Source organism: Mercenaria mercenaria, chromosome 6, assembly GCF_021730395.1.
Source record: "Mercenaria mercenaria strain notata chromosome 6, MADL_Memer_1, whole genome shotgun sequence".
In the NCBI taxonomy this organism is placed as follows: domain Eukaryota; kingdom Metazoa; phylum Mollusca; class Bivalvia; order Venerida; family Veneridae; genus Mercenaria; species Mercenaria mercenaria.
This window is the reverse complement of record NC_069366.1, coordinates 21,033,093-21,055,747: the sequence shown is the minus strand read 5'-3', so window position 1 is coordinate 21,055,747 and position 22,655 is coordinate 21,033,093. Positions and strand designations below refer to the sequence as shown.

Genomic DNA, 22,655 nt, shown 5'->3' with positions numbered 1-22,655 from the left:
GAAAAAGTACCCATGGGGTCTACTTTCAACGGGTCGTGCTAAACGCTGCTAAGACACACAAAGACATGCAAAGACGACACACAAAGACATACAAAGACACACAAAGACATATATTTGAAAGTGTATAGGTAAATTAATGATTGTAAAGTGATTTTAAAGTAAGTTTATTAAAAACTAATGAAAAAATAATAAAAATTGTTAAGATTTCTGCTGAATCTCAACAAAGACACAAATTTTTAAAGACATGCAAAACAGACACAAGGACATATATTTTAAAGTGTATTGGTATATTAATGTTTATATAGTCATTTTAAAGAAAGTTTATTAAAAAAATAATAAATAAATAATAAAATTGCGAAACATTCTGTTGAATCTGAATAAAGACGAGTACATGACACACAAAGACATGCAAAACAGACACAAGGACAAATATTTTAAAGTGTATTGGTATATTAATGTTTGTATAGTGATTTTAAAGAAAATTTATTAAATGATAAATAAATAATAAAAATTGTGAAGATTTCTGCTGAATCTCAACAAAGATGAGTACACGACACACAAAGACATGCAAAGACAGACACAAAGACATGTAAAGACAGTCGCAAAGACGCACAAAGGCAGACATAAAGTCATCCAATGACAGTTAAGAAGACACATAAAAAAACACACACTTTCACAAAGACATACAAAGACATGCAACAATAGCCACTATAGGATATACAAAGACAGTAACATTTTTTAAAGACACGCAAAGACATGCAAAGACAGACACAAAGACATGCAAAGGCATACAAAGACAGTCGCAAAGACGAACAAAGGCAGACAGTCATCCAAAGACAGTTAAAAAGACACGGGGTCAGTGTTTAACTATTAATTTTTACATTTTAGCAAAAGCCAGTTTTGGCATATCCCAACCCACAATTCGCATTAAATTTTCATAATTATCACACGTTGCGATCCCGGGTCCGATCCCGGGTTTTAGTCCTTGCCGATTGTAAACGTTACGAGTTACTTCCCTTATCCGGCAAGTGATGCAACGTGAGTGAAAAAATATCTCAAATTTTCATAAAGAAGTTGACATTTTGATACAAAAATTAACCAGTAAATAAGCTATATTTCGTTTTATACAGACTGGTTGTATAGACATATCAACCAAGACTGGTAAAACATAATAAAATTTGCCAGATTGAAAGAGGAAGTGTAACAGTACTCGGACGGCCAGATATCAATAACATTTTTAATCCTAGTTGATAATGTTTCCTTCCCGTAGCATGTTGCATTCTAAATGATACCATGAGCTGTGTGTATATGTTAACAAACCTTATTTTACTGGTTATGTTCATTTAAATAGTTTACTACAGGACGTAAAACTAGATCTGGAGGGTAGAGATCTGGTTACATGAATACATCTGCATCTAATGATCTATCACCCAACCATCGATTTCTGGCTATTACTGGGAGAAACACAGTTGTAAAAAAAATAATATGTTACAAATGTTAACAGAATAAAAGCTAAAACGACAGTATACTACAGTTGAAATAGGACAGAAGCGATGCAATTACATATTGGAAGTGTCTTGGGGTATGGATCCATAACTCTAGAATTTGACTCTAGATGTATGGATCCATACTTCTAGACAAGCCTGTTGGGGTTTTTCTAGGGGTACAGACCTCCTTTTTCTAGGGATTTAGAATTATATACATCTTAAATTTTGTTGAAAATGAAATAACAAATAAAACTTGATCAGTATTCACCTTAAACTTGGACCTAAATTGTTGACTTATACCAGCGTTCACTCAATTGTTTTACTTTTCTTTCAAAACCTTAATAACCTAGGAACTCCAAATGGATCCGTACCCCTGGACACTTATGACATAATGACCACCGCCAGCTACTCTCTAAAGATACAGAGGCTGTGGCTAGATTTGACAAAGGTTGGTAGGGAGTTCCAAAGTTGGATGGTCCTTGTGAAGTAGGAGTTAGAAAAGTTCTGAGTGTGAGACTGGGGGATTAAGTAATTTAGGTTTCTAGTTGGAATAGATGAGATAAGTCGACTGCAAGTGCAACTGTCTGTGCCTTATTTTGTAAAACATTACTAATTAGTTCAGTGACCTTCCGTATTGGAGTGTATTTAACATTTGGGAAATGCTACCGGTGTAATTGTAGTCGTACAGGATGTACCTGGCAGCTAACCTTTAACATTTTCAACTTTACTTACATGTGTGAGTTTTTTGCCATGGGTGTGAGACGCTTGAACAGTACTCCAATTGTGGATGAACATAGGTGTTACATGTACTTCAATACTTGATCTCTAGATAACCAGTATACATGTAAGTCTGTCAAGAAGTCCACTAATCAATCTCAGTAATGAAAATGGTATTTTATCTATCAAAAGGAGATGATTTTTAAAAAATTTGCTCAATTTTTGTTGTTAAATAAATTTGTTGCAAGTACTAAATTTGAAATACCGGTAGACATATTTACAGTGCAAAACTATCTCGAATTCGATTATTTTTATCAATAATGATCAAAGAACTATATAAATAAATAGATTCGCTACTTGAAAGGCATATAGAGCAAATCTTGCCAACATCACGTGGGAACTGAGTGAGATCTTGTTTTAAAGGTGTATGAAACAGACGGCAGAAGGATGAAAATTTGTGTCATGAAAAACTTTCTACCATTTTTTTTCCAGATCGTTCGTTTATAATGATAATGGGGTCTTTTTAATGTAATTAGTATTTTCTACACGGGGAAGGAATAAATTTGTGATTGGTAGTCTGAGAAATCAACAGTAACTGTTGTCGTTGGAAAATTGGACCTGATTCAGTTTACCGGTATTATGAGCCAGCCGTATCACCAGTGTAGTATTTTAATAAGCGTCTGTTGATTTGATCACAAGTTTCAATAAGATGGCGCGATTACAGGAGCTTACATGAGATTATCGCCTGTTGCCATTCTGTGTATTTTATACTTCTGTTTTATGATACATACGCACTTTTACTTTACATGTATTTAAAACGGTTGTAAACATTTGCCAGTCACTTTAAGCATGTATTAACACGATTGTTAACATTTGCCACTCACTTTTACACAGTTAAAACTGCCATGTATTCTAAAACAAACAAGTTCTTGACGTTGTTTTTGTACGCCAGGTAATTTCTAGCGCTCGTATTCCACATCTCTAAGAAATATCTTATACCTCATAAGTGAACCTATAGATACAATATTTAAGAAGATAATTTGCAGGCATAGCACGCAACCAAACAAAAAACGGCGGAATTTTGATATATTCCATGGTCTGAATGAACTCCATGATCTCAAAGAACCACAAACTATAACTCTTAATCAGCATGGTTTGAAGAACATTTCAACACTGCCCCTTGGTAAACGAATAAAGATCCGCCACTGGTTGTTACTAGTGTGGGACACCCACGTGCTATAAAATCCGTTTGATAGGGCAAAACGCATTCATAGTTTCTCCAACTGTTGATTTTGCAACAGATACTAATCTGTTTACAACATTTAATCGAGACTGGTAGATCACGGATTTGATCAGAGGAATATATAGCGAATCTTAAAAAAGGTATATTTTATTTGTTCCTTCTGTATGTAGGATTGTTCAATGTCATTTATTTGGTAAGTGTCGGTGTAATAATATTTAAATAAATTTATCATATTCACAGAGCAGTTTTTCTTACAATACTGATATTATAAGAATGTTAGTATAGCAGATTTCTGAAATTTATCCGAGACATAAATAAGCCTGGAGCTTTCATCGCAGTCGTGGAAATCGAACTAAAATAAATCAGTTTGAATAGATACTGAAGCTTTCAACAAAGTCGGAGTAAAATGAATTAGAATAAATACATTTTGAAACTTTCATCTCATTTGAGCTAAAATAAATTTGCATAAATAGATATTGCATGATATTGCATTCAGATCTCATTTATTTGTTATCAGTTGCCTTTTCAAATGTAAAAAACTGAAATAAGTCAACTTAATATGATGATGAAGACTATGAAGACGACGACGACGACGATGATGATGATCTTAAGTTACAACTGTTTCTGTCGTACAATATAGTATATGAATCAATGTCTAATTGATTTTTTATCGAATCCTGTTTACCGTTTCAACCTTCATACATCACGTACAGTTGTAAGCATACCAAAATTGGGATGGGCAAATAATAATTTCTAATCTGACTCAATATAAATAAAATATGAAAAATATACTTGTATGTAATATTTAGAAAAATGGTCGATGAAAAAAACCTGTTTTATTTCTGATTTATTTTGCATATTTATCTATTTATGAGAACCATTAACATTTACTGGCGGAGATTGGACTTTTTTTCTGTCTAGAATGAACAAATACAATGAACGAGTGCATATTTTTAAAATACTCGTAAGAATACTTACTACAGTTACATGACATGTTCGTATGACTTTTTTTTTTATTTAGTTTCATCTTCGGAAAATAAAACTAGTTTTCATTTCATCAAACATCTAGATAGCAAATCACCGAAATATCTGTTCATCTTTATAGTTGAGGAAAATAATGAAGGGCGACATAATTTGCTGAACGTAACATAAAAAAAATCACACGCTATTTATTTCAAATGGTGTTTGAAAAAAAAAATATATACGCTTGAGATGTCACGCAATTAAATGTTACAAACTCCTCAGGTAAACAAGAAAACATTAAAGGTCGTTCTTCAAGAGCGGATGATTTTATTTTGGATGCAATAAACTCGGCATTTCTCTTCAATGCAGGCTATACAAATACAGGATTCGTAAATAAAATAGATCATATGAGCCGCACCATGAGAAAACTAACATAGTGCGTTTGCGACCAGCATGGATCCAGACCAGCCTGCGCATCCGCACAGTCTGGTCAGGATCCATGCTGTTCGCTTTCAAAGCCTATTGCAATTAGAGAAACCGTTAGCAAACAGCGTGGATCCTGACCAGACTGCGAGGATGCACAGGCTGGTCTGGATCCATGCTGGTCGCAAATGCACTATTGGTGCGGCTCATATATACAGCCATATAAACAGCCATGCAAACATTTCTTCTTAGAAAAGTAACTTAGTAAGTTTTATAACAAAATATATTGTGATTTTAGGATAAAAAAAACTTAGAAATTGCACATATTCACTCACTACTTTTTGTAAGTCACAAAATTATTTATGAAACTTTATGTTATGTGATAAAACTTATTCGCATATAATTCCCTAGCGAATTAATAAACATAGAAAATTGCTCCCTGATGAACTATACTTGGCGAGAGCCCTACTGACGGTATGTCTAATCACTGACATAGATCTAGGCCTACTTGGTTTTTTTCCCGTTCTTCGGATAGTAATCTAAAACGGAACGCGCTCTAAATGATAAAAAGATCCCATGACGTTGAATTTTACGTCACATGGCCATCATGTTATTTATAACTTATGATTCACGCAATCGTTGGCGAGATTTGTGCTTAAACATTGTTTGACTGTAGTAAAATTGAAAATCCTCCTTTAACGCTCGCAGATGGCTTTCAACAAGAAAACCCATTATAGCCCAAATATTTGCACGAAGTAAAATTCTCCTTCAGTTTCACGACGTTTTATATTAAGTTTAGTCATCTATTTATCGCCGTCTGCGTTTAAAAAAAAATCCATCTAAACAAAAAAAAAGTGAAATAAACAACTTGTTTGAAAAGAATTCGCCATAGGACAAGAGTAAACAGATTATTAACTTTAAACAGGGTAGTCTTCTAAAATTTCAGTTTGATAGGGACCCAGTTTCATTTCGCTGGGTTAAAAAGCGTTTTATTGTATATTCCTTCAGCGTAGTTAAAATTTGTTCTGAAAAAGGGAAGAAAGCACAAACTTTTGAGGTATTAGAGAGGATAATTGTATGATAAAGAACGAAAATTATTTTAAGTTCAGAATTTTTATTAGTGCTACTGTGAAGAATGATTTTCACGCCTTAAAAATTTCGTAAGAGGAAACGGAGAAGTTGCTGTCACTACAGTATCTGGTATGCTTTTCACTGATTGGATATATTTGACTGCTATTATGAGTTAATACATTTAATAGCTAGAAATTTTTGCTGAAAAGAAAAACCCTATGATATTTCTGCAGTGCACTTTAAATGTCACACCAAAGTTAAATAGAAGACAAATTTGACATATAGATGTATTTCCGTTTGTTGAACTCGAAATAGAGATGTTAAAGGAAGTATGAAAACTTGATTTTTATTAAAGTTTTTTTTTGCCTTTCCTACGTTTTGTAGCACGGGGTAACTTTCTCAAAATTATTCAATTTATGTGTTTAATTGTTGTCATTTGCTTCTAAAAACATACGTAATCAAAGTTAGGAAGAGGTAAAATGCAAATTAAATATAAAAAAGACTACCTAGTCAATAATCAAACTAACTTCTTCTGTATTTTAAAGCATTTTACATTTTAGCTGACCAAACTGCATTGTACAGTTCCATTAACCGTTACAGTCTATACTTTTATATGAAAATGACGTTTTGAACGACGTGGTCATTTTTCATATGAGCCGTGCCATGGGAAAACCAACATAGTGGGTATGCGACCAGCAAGGATCCAGACCAGCCTGCGCATCCGCGCAGTCTGGTCAGGATCCATGCTGTTCGCTAACAGTTTCTCCAATTCCAATAGATTTAAAAGCGAACAGCATGGAGCCTGACCAGACTGCGCGGATGAGCAGGCTGGTCTGGATCCATGCTGGTCGCACACCCACTATGTTGGTTTTGTCATGGCACGGCTCATATGCTGTTAAATACGTAAATATTCCCCATTTTTCAATGAAGCTTTGACAACTGTAAATTTCCAAAAAGAGCATATGTGTTACATAGTATGATTGTTTGCCGTAGACGTAGATCTTACATCTAAAGACAAAACTTTTTTTTAAACTGAAACAAGTCTCCGTTTTCAACTGTAAAGTCATTCTTGTGAATTAAATTTGCATATATTTTAAATAAGAAACTAGCTAATAAAGTCAGTTTTTTCTCTCTCTTCGTTTGCATAGTGATAAATCCTGGTGAGTGACAAGACAATATATCACAAAGAAATTAATAAAAGAGTTATTTGTCATAATTTTTACGTGTCTTACATACTGTACAAATAATAATTTCCCGACATTAAGCAGTATAAGGTACAGACATGTGACGAAAATGACATAATTATAATTGATCTGTTCGCGAGTCAGTCAGAACTTGCATTTCCGCTCGGAAACGTCTGAATAGATTATACGAAAAGTTTGAAACAGTGAAAGCATAAATTTTATTTCGCCTATATATTTCAGTGTTTCTCAAAAGATGAAATAAACTGGTTAACCTGTCCGTAGAGCTCTGAATCACATATTTTAAAGGTTCTCTTCATAATTCACAGGAAAATTTTATAGCTCTACCCCTTTTCTTAAGTTAAATGAAAAAAAGTCGGACAGTGTTATAGGAAGGATGTTCAAGACATCTACCAAATATGGGTTGACCAATAAGCACTTTAAAGGCCCACTACAACCTAGTCCAATATCGTCAGGGGAGATAACTAGAGTTACCAACAACTTAGTAACCTTCTCTTCCCCATGCCCTTCATGAAAATTATTATGATAATACAAGTATAATATAGCTATGCTACAAGATGACAGATGGGGCAATTTAAGGCCCTTCCTGAATTAATGTTGTTTCATAACTTTCTCTGTTGGCTCTTTTCAGCTTTTCTCTCAAGACAGTCTCTTTTTAGTGTATTTTAAAATTTCAAAAATACGGCTAAATAACTATTTATCACTATGGAAAAAGTGTAGTATAAACTTTACTAAATACCAAGTACTATGAATACTGCTACATCGGTTCAGTAAAATATTTGGACGTTAAACACATTGTCTTGGCCTACTTTGTGTCACTGTCAGTTTGTAAATTAAAAAACCCCAAAGTAAATGGTTGTATTTACCCAGTTTTAATGCAAAAATTACAATCATGGAAATACGGAAGAAAAGTTATTCTGAGATAGGTCTTTAAACTGTAATATGAAACATGTTTGTACCAAGTTTCGTTCGAAATAGATTTTTTTTCTATCTCAAACAGGTAATGAAAATACTGAGGATAACTTTAACGAGAAACACAACTTGGCTGATAAATCACTTATTAACTGTCTGCAGATTTAGAGCATTGTTTCGTGTATGATTGCACATTGCACTCAGTATTACAAAGCAATTATATATAAGCGATAATTGGATTCATATCTGCATTCGCTAGCTACTCGTGTGTGATGTTTTTGCATCATAGTCCCATAAGGCTATATGTGATTCATTGCTTTCTACGTTGATTACCATCATTACATTTCTTTAAATGCGGTTGCTCGGGGGAACATAAATTGTTCATTTTTGTCGAACCCGCTGACGGTGAGCTCGACATAGTTGTCACAATGCCGGTTAGGTGTATGTGCGTGCGTGCGCCCGTCCGTCCGAGTTTGTCCGGGCTGTAACTTATCCATGAATCAAGGGATTCCTAAATAACTTGGCACATATGTCTGCCTTAATGACACGGTGTGTCGCGTGCAAGAACCATATTGGTAGCTTAAAGGTCAAGGTCATACTTTGAGGTCAAATGTCAAAACTCGGTGCTATTTTGCTTGTCCGGGCTGTAACTCAGCCATGGGTTGAGAGATTCTTAAATACTTTGGCACAAATGTTTGCCTCGATAATATGATGTGTCATGTGCAACAACCAGATTGGTAGCTTAAAGGTCAAGGTCATACTTAGAGGTCAAAGGCCAAAACTTGGTACAGTTTTCCTTGTCCGGACTGTAACTCAGTCATGGATTGAGGGTTTCTTAAATAACTTGGCACAATTGTTTGCCTCAGTGAGACAGTCTGTCAGGCGTAAGTAGTTGAAAGGTCAAGGTCACACTTTGGGATCAAAAGTCAAAAGTTTCTTTTGTCTGGGCTGTAACTTAGCCATGGATAGAGATGTTCTTAAATACTTGGCAGAAATGTTTGCCGCAATCAGTTCTGTCGCCGCCAGACAGTATCATAAATGTTAGTCCTTTTGACACCTGGCGTGCTCGACATCTTGCCCGTGGGCATCTAGTTCCTAAAATGTTACATATTACTTACGATGTTTAAATCTAGCTTATGTATTTTGATGACGCATGCATGCACTAGCCTCTCACTTTATTTTGTTAACGTCTTCTAACTAGAGAAAAACATACTTCTAATGTGTTGCAATGGCGGTATAGAAAAGTTTTCTTTTGAGAACCAAAATAATGAATAAGTTGGCCTAACTTTATCAGATAATTATTATAATATTATTAAAACCAAGGTTATTTCTGAATCTTATGTTAATAGTTTCCAAGCTATGTCTAAATTTGGTATTGTTTCGAAACCTGATATTAATCCAGCATGATGGTTCAAGCATATAGGGGAGTTGCAGCACGTTCAAAAGTGATAATAAGATAAGCATTTTCAAATCTTCTGTTATAGTAATATTTTGGAAAATAAAAAAGTAAAGTTAGTATGATAAAACTTGAGACATAATTAAAGTTGAATGAATGAAGTAAAATGGATTAAAGCTGACCAACCCGAATAAAGCATTTGGACTTAATCGCAATATTCAGTATTATCACGTGATGTAATTAGTATTAATCCTGTAATAACGTGTGCAAAATTACTTGGAAATGTATTTAAGAGGCCGGCACTGTTCTGATAATAACTAACATGAGCCGAAACTAGAAGTGCTTATTTTAATTGTTTTATTTCAGGTAAGTGATTTCTCTTAAAACACATTTACAAATGATTAAAGATTGTTCTCTGGGAATAAAATTCTGTATCATTTAGGTAAATTGTTGTTTCGAATGGAATTAAATGAAGTTAAATTGTTATTTTAAAGTTATATTATAGGCAAGAAAATTGTTTATTTTGTTTCTTCTTAAGGAGTTGTAATTCAATATACTACGTAGTAATTAGCTGTAAGAATATCTTTAAGTACAAAATGTTAATTTTATTATTATTGTAGTATGCACTTATATGCAACAGATAGTAGAGTTTCTTTCAGTCAAAGTGAAAACAGTACCTTTCTTTATAACTCCTTTTCGAGTTAACTTTGCCCGGGTTCGAACTATTTTACTATCTTAGCACTTGTTTTATAGTTGTAAAATAAATTCGTAACACATAAAGTTAAGGACGGTAATAGATATTTATCGAAACCACGTAAGAAACCGCAAAAGTAATAAAACATATCTTTGAAATGTTATCACCAAAAAAGCATCACAATCTTAACTGCAATTACCGTAAAAGAACTTATATCAATTTGCGGATAAATTTAGTGTTGCTAAAACTTTGCACACAACTTGTCCACTAAATTTTATTCGGATATACAGATATGCGATCACCGGAAAGGAAAATCAAAAATCCCTGAAAGTTAATTATAGAAGTTTTAGTTGAATTTTACGTTGAAAAAAGGTAACGTTGACGTTATTAAAAACGATGACGCATTGATGTCACACCAGGTTTCCTACATTTCAGTCTGTTTGGTAATCATTCGGTGACTTTTTCCCTCTGTACGTGAATAACTTAATAATAACTGGTCTTTTGGCATACTAATTCTTCAACAATTTTAATTTTTTTGAGATACGCCTACTTTTGATAAAAAGATCATCAAGTTGAATAATTATGCGCTAAAATTCAGAAAAGTCTTGCAATCGGTCAATGAGTTTGTAATCGATTTCTGCTGTATGTAGCATTTGATTTTTGTAAATACAGCTATGGATTTGGTATAACATTAAGTACAGCACGAGTTCCACGTGCACAAGTGACAATGATCACGCTTCATGTATCACAAATGAAAGAGCCATATTTGATCGGACTTGTTGAATAATAATATTTGTATTATGAGGTTATTCAACAGTTTTCCGTACAATACTGAATTTTATTGGACGGAAACACAGCAGAAATTACCCAAATTTAGACGAGGCGAATGCTGAGTCCAAATATGGGTTATTACTGCTGTGTAAAAACATAGAATTCAATAGAAAAAAATCCAAATATTCAAACATTCAAATACTTTACAACAAACGTTAGAAGTTGATATTCTTTTTTCATAATCATGATGTATGTTAATGTTAGATGTGTGTGTTATCATGGAGGTAATATAGATTTCTATATTACCTCCATGGTGTTATCCACTGGCGTCAGACCAGAAAGAAAAAAAAGTGCCACTGTACATGTTATACCCTAAGTATACTATAAGAACCATGGTCATGGGCGGGAAAATGTACTAACCCATTTCAGTCGCGCATTTCTCAGCTAAAGCGCGAAATTCGGTAAATGGGTATATACTATGCATACTGAACAAGTGGAAGCTTCCATCGTGCACCAGTCACATTCTCAATTACCACTTGTTCAATGTTCATAGTACCCATTTATAAAAACCCGCGTTTAGCGCGATAGAAATGGGTTAGTACATTTTCCTGTTCATAACCATGTTTTTTTTTCTAGTACACTTAGGGGTAGGATATAACATGTGCATTGTTTTTTTCCCCTTTCTGTTCTGATCATGCTTTTTACTAGTAGCGACAAAAACATTGGAAACAACTTTTCATCAATTTCTTGAAACGTCGGATAGGAAATTTTCTAACTTAGAAACTGAGTGTTCACACTCATGACAGTTTTTTCTCTTTCTTTCTTCCTTTTTTTTCTTTTTTTACAATTATACAAGGGAGGTAGTCACAAACGACTCTTTGCATTATGGAATCGGAAGAGTTGTCCCGTCCAATTCGAAAAAAATATGGATATTTTGGACTCTAGTCCACTGATGATATGAAAAGAATATGGCCTATATGGACTGCAGGTATCGGATATTGTTATTACATTTTAAATCATACAGTATACAATACTGGTTTCTATTGTATCGTCACGTGACAGAAAGAAAAGTTTTCATATGGTTAAATTTATATAGGTAGGCCTATTATATGAAAAATAAATGAAAAATTGAGGGAATGCAATATCTATAAATGGACATTGTGTTTTAATTAATGTTCTTGAGAGGACATAATAAACCAAAGCGGTTCAAAGATTTCGCATGCATTGGCATTTTCAGGACGAACAATTCATGCCAACATTTATTTTCAAAACGTTTGTTAAAGTCAAGGTGTTAAATGTCAAGGAGGTGAACAAAATATCTTTTTTTTTTAAATATCACTTTTCAGTTATCATCACAACCTTGTTTATAACATTAAATGTTACTTATTCGACAAAAAATGTAACTATTGCCGCCAGTGTATTCCGTCAGTGGCGGTGTTCTAGATGGTATTTTCTACTATGAAGTCTGTTGAGATCAAATAATCTGTAATAATGTTAATTTCTTTCTTCATACTGACATTGATATTTTCTCAGCAAACTATTTTCTCTCTAGTAGTTAGAGTCAGAGATAAGAGATATTGTATTTTTTTCAATAAAGTGCTATTAAAGAGGATTTTATTGTGGAAATATTTGTTTTGAAGGACTCTAACGACTGATGCCAGTCTACTATGAATCTTACGACATACATGTGATATTTACATAATTTCAAAATGTCATGCTTTTTCTTTGGGCTTTCACACCTTCGGTACAACAGGTCAGATTGAGGATACAAACCAAATAACTGGGGGAATAAAGGTCACTGGTTTACCTTGGCGAGACTTATGCAGAAAAGGCCAATGATGAATGTAGCATTTCATTTAATAGTCATGACTTTATATAAGCGGTTAATTAGTGGTCATTTATCGTGCCCACTTCACACACGGAGAATAGAAATACAAAAAATGTCATCATATTTCACCGAGTCTCCTTTGACGGACGTAATAAAAATGCACTTATGTTAATGACAGCTAATGTGCATGTTGCACTATTATAATAGAAATGAACAATGCTTTTATTGCCATTTCGGTGACCGCTAATTGATATTTTTATCTCCGAAAACAATTTACAGCATTTGTCACCTGACAAATGCATTTAGTGCACTAAAACACATTTCCGTGTTGACTATATATATAAATACACGAGTACTGCTTAGTTCCCATTGGATTTTTTTAGACTCCTTAGGAGTGCATTTTGTTGTTGTTATTTGATATCATATTCATTGAAATGGGTAAAACGTTGGAGTCATGCTTGGATTTAACCAGTAAGTTTGTTGGTTCAAAACTTCACTTCGTGCTTTGAAAGTACTTTTACAAGATGTTTGATTAAAGCCATTACATAATTTCGATATTACATGAGGGTGTTGACATTGTTTTAGATTATAGGAGACGTTGGTCTGTAATTGGTATAGAAAGAAGAAATTTTGATGTTTCAGTGCGAAAAGATTAATGTGTGCTAAAAGAATATTACTTTTGTGTCTTTCCATATTAAAATTATTAAACTCATTGAATAAAACTGATAAAATGCTCGACAGGGCCTCGCATCTTTTCTTTTGATAAATTTAAAATGAACAGACGCTCTTGTAATATCCTCTATTTATGTTTTATACGTGACTTACTTAAATTTGTGAAAAAAAATCACTTCTGTCTATCACATTTATATTTTTAATTTGATCATAACGAACGTCAAAGCACCTTACACCAAACACAACTCTGTAATGAATTAAAGAATGATAAGGCGCCTAAAATGATGTTCAAATACCATGTAAGAAATTTTACAAAAACTGTACAACGCTTTTCATGTCGGTAAGCATTCAGTGTGACGAATTTGTTGTTTTCTTGCCAACATTTGTTTCAACATTAACTTCTTTTACGCACTAAATCATCACATACATATTTAAAGGCAAATGACCTATACATACTAATCGTCCCAATTTTGAATAGGCTTTAATCCTTGATCGAATGAAAAGATTAATTCAGTAGGATATTATTTCGGTAGACTTTTGTCCGTTAAATACAATGAAACGCGGTACTCGTTTGTTTTTCGTAAGGCCATTTGATTTCAAGATAAATGGTTAAAAACATTGTAAATATTGTTATAAATGAGACAATTTTGGTGTAAAACAAGCGTTTTTACAACACATTTACTTTGTAAATGTATCAAGGACTTAGACACAGTCTGCGGTGATACATCCAGACTTTTAAATGTTCTAAAATGGGTTCCGTGAAACAGGAATTACTTCGGAATGGTGCACGTGTTCTTTATATATCCGGAAAAGGTATATATCACAAAAATACAAAATAGTAAATCTGCAGTTTTTGTGAATGTTCATACTGGTGTTTAACTAGACGACAATATATGCATGTAAATGGATAAATGCATTTTCTCAACTTTGAGTCTGCCTATGAGGATTGTAAACTGGAGGAAGTACTAATAACGAATTTTTTACAAAATATTCATACACAAAACTCATTTTTACCGGGACATTCATTGTTCTTCGCTGTTGGTATATACAAATTTTAGACGATGCGATTGAAGAAGTGATAAGTATTGCTGAAATGGAAGCTTGTATTATCATATTGTTGTTACTTTGTCTGAAAGTTTTACTGACGTGTTTAAGTCAGATAGAATGTGTGGCCATTGATGAGTAAATACTGTCATAGCAACTAAAAGATGTACTATGCTTAAATTTCACTAAAATATTTTAACACTAGATATTGATTTAGATCTGGAAAATCCTTATGAAATATGTCTTAACTTGGCATAATATATAAAGTCACGTGTAAAGTAAAGTATACACATATGCTGTAATTAGATTAATGTCTCTATATCAGTTCCAGTTTTTCATTGACATATCACATTCATACTGTACACTTACATATTTATTGATATAAAGTATTTGAAAGTAACATGAATATCATCTGGTAATAATCCACATGATCACATATAAAAATCTGTGCATAATATAACTTTAAATAATACAAATTCATGTTGTGCGCTTTTAATTTTGATAACAAATGCAGAAAAAAAAGATCTTTAGATAAATCATACATTTTGAAAAGAAAAAGGTATTCTGTTTAAAATAGACCTTTTTAATGTATTTCGCTGACTGATGTATTTGCAGAGGGACAAGGAAAGAACAGAGGGCACAAGACTGTAGTAGAGGTACAATCCAAAGTTCAAGACCTAAACATAACAGAGAAAAAGAAGGAAGCTATGTCTTGGGGATACTCTTATTCAAACGGTAAAATTCCTAAACCATTTTTAATTCAAACTCAGAAAAGCTAGCTTTACCAGGAACGTATGTGTAATGCACACCATGCCGTTTTGCATTCTAAAACCTGAAACACTGACATACAGAGTTGAAAATACAATCTGATATATCTTCAAGGTACAGTAAATGACTTTTACTAAAGTTGTCGAGTTTTTATTCATTAAAGCCGAACGATTTATTTCTTTTTTCTCGACAGGTCCTCATACCTGGGCAGTAAATTTCCCAGACGCAGCAGGCCACGACCAATCGCCAATTGATATTCATACAAATGAAACAATATTTGACAGTGAGCTAGAGGCCACGCCCCTTGACATCAATTACGGCATCGAGGAAAGTTTCACAGCATGTAATACAGGCTCAAGTTTTAAGGTCAACATTAGTCAAACCTCAGGTAGTAGATTCCAGTTGATTTTTTTTATATTAAATGCATTTTTGTTTTATTTTAGAGAAACATGTGTTGAAACAATAGAAGAGATTATACTTCTGCGGAATGATTTCACGAAGGCGTCGCCCAAGTGAACTATTCACGCGGTGTGTGACCAGTTCGTATTTTTTTTTGACACAGTTCTACTACATATCATTTCAATTCTGATATGCATTTTATAAGTAGGCGTTAAAGAGAAACATTATTTCGCGGCGTATAAAGTAGGCCGACGTGACGCCAAAGCGTGTAAAATCGCCTGCGTAAAAAATCCGATACAGTACAAGTGTGAACACCATTATATTATGTCATTTCCATTCTGAAACTTCTTCTTCTCGTTCGCGTTCATAGCGAAGGGGAGACCAAATGTGTTAAACGAAAGTGTGCATGATTTTTTTTTTCATATAAGAATAGATATTATTACAATTTATAATATGCTAAATCAGCTTGGTCAGAGTTTTATTATGTTGGTTTTTGTCAAATTATTTTACTTGATTTAACTCGACCCTTTTTTTTACTAACAGAACTGAAAGGTGGCCCACTGACCGACGTTTATAAATTGGAACAATTTCATTTACACTGGGGATCCAGCGATGACCACGGGTCAGAACATATGATAGATGGTCAAAAATATGCCGCGGAGGTATGTATAAAGTTTTAACTTTCAGCCTGCTAAATTTCTAAAATGGACTGGTCCATCATTCAACTTGGGCAGTACCATTTATTATTTTAAGGGGTGTTTACTGAAAATTTACTCAACTGAATAGCGAACAGTGCATACCGTGATCAGCCTGCACTATTAAATCTCGAAAATTTCTTTTTTAGCTGGTAAATGTTACATAAAGTACATTTAATCCGCGAACGACAAGAAGAAGAAGAAGAAGTACATTTAACCAAATTATTTGTGAAAAAAGAAAAAAAAAGAAAGTAAGGGTTCATTATGAAGACATTATTTTTTTTGTCTCTTTTTCAGCTTCATCTTGTTCACTGGAACTCTACTAAGTACTCGAGCTTTGCGGATGCCGCGAGTCAGTCTGACGGTTTAGCTGTGCTAGGTATCATGATTCAGGTAACCATAGCAACAGCTTCTGGTTTTCCAGAAACTGTTATTGGCGAATTCATTTCAACAAAATATTCATCACATAAGATTATTAGAATTACCCCCCTTTTACTTTCATTCTTTGGAAAGTGTTATTTTTTAATCTGTCATAAAGGGTTTTGTTTTAAAATCAAGACCTTGTATGTTGACATATGCCCTTTGATTGTGTTAGCGTGACATTATATACAAAAAGGATCTTTAATTATCATCACTTTCTACCATTTCCTACTACTCTTAATTATTTATCAATAAGTACTAGTATTTTATTTTTTTTTCAGTCTGGAGCGGAAAATGAAGGATTTAAGGATATGGTTGACACAATAAGAAATGTTAAAAAGAGCGGCCAAACATGCCAAGTTTTGAAATCATTTAATCCATCTGTTTTATTACCAGGTAAGTATTCTTTAAAACCCGAAAAACTTTCCTGCAACATTATTAAGTTAAGAAAACTTGGACAAGTTCTTTGCTCTTTCGGCATCAAAAATTGGTGTTATGATAATATGATCAGATGTAAGTTTCATTGACGCGGCTTTTAAAAAAAATACAATCTGCTGTTCCCCCTAACGGGTCATTTTCACTGTACATTGTAAGCGCTAAAACGTTATTTGTAAGAAAACATGATGTTAATTCATTGTTTTAAGCATGATTATTTTGCTTATGCAGAAAATACAAAAGAATTCTGGACTTATCACGGCTCCCTCACAACTCCCCCATGTTATGAAAGCGTCCAATGGATTGTCTTGAGAGAGTCTGTTCAGTATTCGCCAAATCAGGTAGGTCTCATAGTATGTTATTCCTAATCTTGAAGGGTATGGGCTTGAACCCTCTATCTGGAGCAAACCATGCCCAATTTAACAGTCTCTTGTCAGTCCTATATTCTGATCCAAGGACTACTTTTTTAATCCCAGCGTATTAAATAACAGTTTTGGGGACTTCTTTTTCATTAGTTGTAAATACAATATATAAAATTGTTTTATATCTCAATCTGTCATATTTCAATGACATCAGTGTCAGTTTATAATTATTGGAGATATAATATTCATTTAACGATATGAAAAAATGATAGAATAGTTTTTTGAGTAATTAGTACAAGTCTAATATTTTATTATAATTATTTTATGATACTTTGACATAATGTCTTAAAGTTGTTGAAATGATGGACTAGGTAGTGACAGGTTTAGCAAAAAAAAAAAAAAAATAGATTTTTTTTAAATGTTACGGGCTAGTCGTTTGTCATATAGGAATTTCCCGTCGACATGTGATTATTTTTATAGCATGAATTTTGTTGAAATAAATTTTCATTTGACTTATGTGTTGGACGGATTGCTTTTTAACATTATTTGAGCGGTCTGATCTAATCGATTTCAGGGTACATTTTGTATATATGATTCTATTAAGCTCCTATGTGGAAACATGCCCACTGAAAAAAATTTCCTTGCACAATATTTTGATATTGATTAACATTTTCTTAAGCGCTCTAAGCTTAAATTTTCATTTGAAGAGAAAGACATACATAAAATGAAGTAAAGGCTGAAAGATCTTGTTTTTTTTTATGACAAAATCTATCAGAATGTCAATATATATATATATATACTTTTTCAATTTCAGTTACAAGCACTTAGAAGTCTCTTAAATAATGAAACTGAATCAGATTGTATCGTGGACAACTACAGGCCACCTATGCCGATCGGAGGCAGAAAAATTCGTGCATCCTTTAAAGGCGCATCATGAAACAAGAGTCAAAAGTGATTTTAAGTTAAACCGGTTCATTCATGAAACGATCTCATTTCCTCATTTGACTGATATTTTCAATAAAGCCAAAATAGTGTATATATTAATGGTTTGCACTGGAATTGACAGCGGCAATGCAGTGAAAATAACCGGAACAGGAAATAACAGAACAGGAACAGGAAAAGGAGATAAATGCTTGTGCACGCGCACAACAACGCATGCGCAAATGCATTAAAACGTTCCGGAAATCATATATCATTCATTTATTTATACCTGCTAGTCAGATGTGTCAAGTTAATTAAAATGTCGATACTACATAATACATGTATATTAAACATGAAGCACGCATGTATTCTTTTTGTGATATCTCGAGAATGACAGTTGACAGCCTACGCCTATTTGTAATGCATGTACTTACACTGACATTTCTGTATAATGTTTGAGTGACAGTGAGTCATACCTTTATGTAATATAGAATAGACGATCATTTTTTTATATTTGAGCAGATCTGAGTTTATAAACACATTACGAATGAGAGTGGATTTCAAAAAAATAGCCTAACAAGCCAGTACGATTTTCAATATACCTTAACATTTAACGTTGACTGCAGTTCGAAGAATTGTTATCAAACAAACTATACACATTCTGAAATGCGACCGATTTGTGAGCCGATTGTACTAGTTAAATAATGGTTACTTACTGCTGGTCCTGTTTGGTGCATGACATTTCCAAAACCGAGAAGTAATTTTATTCGGTGCCTGTAGGTGTCTCGTAAGTCCATCATGGTCGACTCGTTTAGCAGGGGTTACACTACTACATTGTATAAACAAACAAGTTTTGCTAGGAACAAAACATTTTTGGTCCTACAGCCAACATAAACGACCCAACTTAGTTCATAGTCACACTCGACACATTTTGTGGCAAGACCTACAAACTGACCTATATATATATAAATGAAATTGACTGTCATATAACCTTGACCTTCAAACTTAAAACCTGGATAAACAAAGCTTTCGATTGTACAACCACATAAGTGAACACATTTAGTTCATACTCGCACTCAAAAACCCCACAACTTTTGGCAAGACTTATAAAATGATCTATATATAGATGACCTTGACCTTCATATGCCCTTCACCTTTAAACTTGAAAACCGTCATATTTGGTCACACGCTCCGGGGAGGGGTGGGGCATGATTTTGCGTTTTGAAAGCGCAGCTCCTTTTCTTTTAGGAATCAGCTGCCCATGATACATCATGCAGTATCTGGTTATTAAACAGCTTTGAGTTCTATTGGACAAGTACACAGCAGTGATAATCCGTTTTTGCACTGGAGGCGAACATTACCGGAAGTGTACAAGTTGCATTAGAAAGTGCACTTTATGCTGAGAAAATTGCAGACTCGGTTTGATCGAGTCTGTTCATGAGCAGTAATGGAAAATGCAACACTGTCCACGCCCCCTAGCACCGGCTTAAGCAGTATTCAATCTTCAAATCTATATGACTTGAAATCAATGATCCCGAAGAACCAGAAAATATAACAACACCGAGATGAAGTCGGGGCGACTTTTTACGGTCGCCACACAGAACACCCGCTGTTGTGAAGTAAATAAAATCTGAAAAGTAGATTCCTCGGAAGCACCGAGAACAAAGCAAACAGTGAAAATTGCAGAGTCGGTTTGATCGAGTCTGTTCATGAGCAGTAATGGAAAATGCAACACTGTCCACACCCCCTAGCACCGGCTTAAGCAGTATTCAATCTTCAAATCTATATGACTTGAAATCAATGATCGCGAAGAACCAGAAAATATAACAACACCGAGATGAAGTCGGGGCGACTTTTTACGGCCGCCACACAGCACTTAACCTTCGCTGTTGTGAAGTAAATAAAATCTGAAAAGTAGATTCTTCGGAAGCACCGAGAACAAGGCAAACAGTGAAAATTGCAGAGTCGGTTTGATCGAGTCTGTTAATGAGCAGTAATGGAAAATGCAACACTGTCCACACCCCCTAGCACCGGCTTAAGCAGTATTCAATCTTCAAATCTATATGACTTGAAATCAATGATCCCGAAGGGCCAGAAAATATAACAAGCACTATTACATGCCTCTTTATTTCATACCATAATAAAAAAATTCAAACAAAAATTCACAAATGTTTTAAATCTTCTAAAAAACATTATTTCATTATAATAAGTTTATGTTCTTCTCTGTACATACGTGATTTAGATGTGCGCGTTAAAAGGCAAAGTTTTCATACGAATGAACAACAGAAATAAAAACACTCCGAATAATCAGCCACTATCAACCCGATGCCAAAAATGAAAAACATTTTGAACCTACATCATGATCATCGGGTATAAAATGTTTTAAACTAAGACTTTGAACGTTCACAAGTTTCATATAAAAAATAAACAAGAGCTGTCACTAATGGTGACAAATGCCCCCACAGCGCCTTGACCTTTGACCTGGTGACCCCAAAGTCAGTAGGGGTCGTGTACTCAATAAATACTATCAGCATGTGAAGTCTGAAGGTCCTGGGTGTAGTGGTTCGCGAGTAAGTGCCTTAATGCAAAACGTTAACGCTTGACCTGGTGACCTTAACCTTTGACCTGGTGACCCTAAAGTCAGTAGGAGTCGTGTACTCAATAAGTACTATCAGCATGTGAAGTTTGAAGGTTCTGGGTGCAGTGGTTCGCGAGTAAAGTGCCTTCATGCAAAAAGTTAACGTTGTGACGAACGAACGGACGAACTAACGAACGGACGGACAGTTGAAAACTAATATGCCTCCCTTCGGGGGCATAAAAAGTTATGAATTTAACAGTTTTATTTTTCAAGCATCAGCAGTAAAACATGAACAACAAATGGTTTCAGAGTGAAAACGAAACGCAAGGGAAGTAACTTGGAATGAGTCCTTGTACGGAGTCGTAGGAGTCGTCCCGTCCAATATGACAAAATACGGATTTTTGGAATGGTGTCCAATACGAAAATATTTGGAATTTTTGAAGTAGGTTCGGATGTTGCTAAATATACTTAAGAAACTGTTTATATAGTTATGAAATTTGCTCAATTGCAGATATAAGAATTTAAAATGTTTTACCTCAGTTGCATTGTATATATATATGTACTGAGGGGGTGGGGATCGCATTTCAAAAAGCTGAGCTTTGTGAAAGAATTAGTAACTGGACAAAACGGCGCACGATACTTTCCCAAAACTATTTTTGTAGCTTTTACAAAATAAAGCTGATGTTGTATGTTCTATAATTTTTTATAGTAAAATGAGCCGCACCATGAGAACACCAACATAGTGCATTTGCGCAGTCTGGTCAGGATCCATACTGTTCGGTTCAAAACCTACTGAAATTAGAGAAACTGTTAGCAAACAGCATGGATCCTGACCAGACTGCGTGGATCCATGCTGGTCGCAAATACACTATGTTGGTGGCTCATTAATCATTTAAAGCAATCGATATATTTATGTTTTGCGATAGAAGGGTTGTTAAATGTAGCATTTTGAATATTCTTTCTCATTCTTTGCCCACATATATCTAATGCGAAAAAAGACCAATGCAGTATACACAATATCATGATACAATGGTACGGTTTGGCTAAAACTGCATAAAACTGATAAAATACTTTACAAAATTCATAACTTTATCATGACATCACTGTACATAAGGGGTTTTAACTGACCAATCAGAGAGTTGCATTTTCGAGCTCCTGCCAGTTTCCACTTGGGTATAACGAAACATATTTACAATAAAAATATAGTGACTTTAGAAATAAATATCACACTATTTTAGAAATAAAATTTAGATTTTTCACTATACAAGCCCCAGATGATGTTACAAACAACAACACTTTGAAGTTTCATTGAAATATTATATGGATTTAATACCTTTATTTTAGTTTAAAGTTTGAGGTTTTACACAGGGAGTCTATGATAAAGTCTGAGTAAATTGTAATTAATACCCAAGTGAAATTAGTATCATCCCGCAATGTTTTGGACATGTTAAAATTATGAATACACGTTTTGTTATCAGTTATCTATCTAAATTATGCTATCAGTCGAAATAGATATAGTTTGCTACTTAATTTATTAATAGGTTAGCTATTATTAGCTCATTTTCAACATTAAAAAACAAAAACAAAAAAACAACAAAAAACTTTCATGCAAAACATATCACTTGAGCAATTATGAAACGTTTATTGAAGTGTA

At 34.0% G+C, this 22,655-nt stretch overlaps 2 protein-coding genes across 7 annotated transcripts in view; one reads left to right on the top strand and one right to left on the bottom strand.

Annotated features, from left to right (window-relative positions):
• LOC123549458 (methionine--tRNA ligase, cytoplasmic-like) overlaps nt 1-22,655 on the bottom strand; it is a 183,541-nt gene that overhangs the window by 54,345 nt on the left and 106,541 nt on the right. The window lies entirely within an intron of this gene.
• Nucleotides 3,431-18,785, top strand: LOC123549459 (carbonic anhydrase 1-like). Of its 6 annotated transcripts, none has more exons than XM_045337574.2 (8): nt 3,431-3,587; nt 15,039-15,158; nt 15,385-15,579; nt 16,134-16,252; nt 16,583-16,678; nt 16,987-17,101; nt 17,372-17,481; nt 18,317-18,785. In XM_045337574.2, the coding sequence occupies exons 2-8, from the start codon at nt 15,131-15,133 to the stop codon at nt 18,437-18,439; spliced, it is 786 nt and encodes a 261-aa protein (XP_045193509.1). In that variant the 5' UTR covers nt 3,431-3,587; nt 15,039-15,130; the 3' UTR covers nt 18,440-18,785. The 6 variants fall into 6 exon arrangements, with proteins under 6 accessions (XP_045193509.1, XP_045193512.1, XP_045193510.1 ...); XM_045337577.2 differs by lacking the exon at nt 3,431-3,587 and adding an exon at nt 5,897-6,033; XM_045337575.2 differs by lacking the exon at nt 3,431-3,587 and adding an exon at nt 9,569-9,780.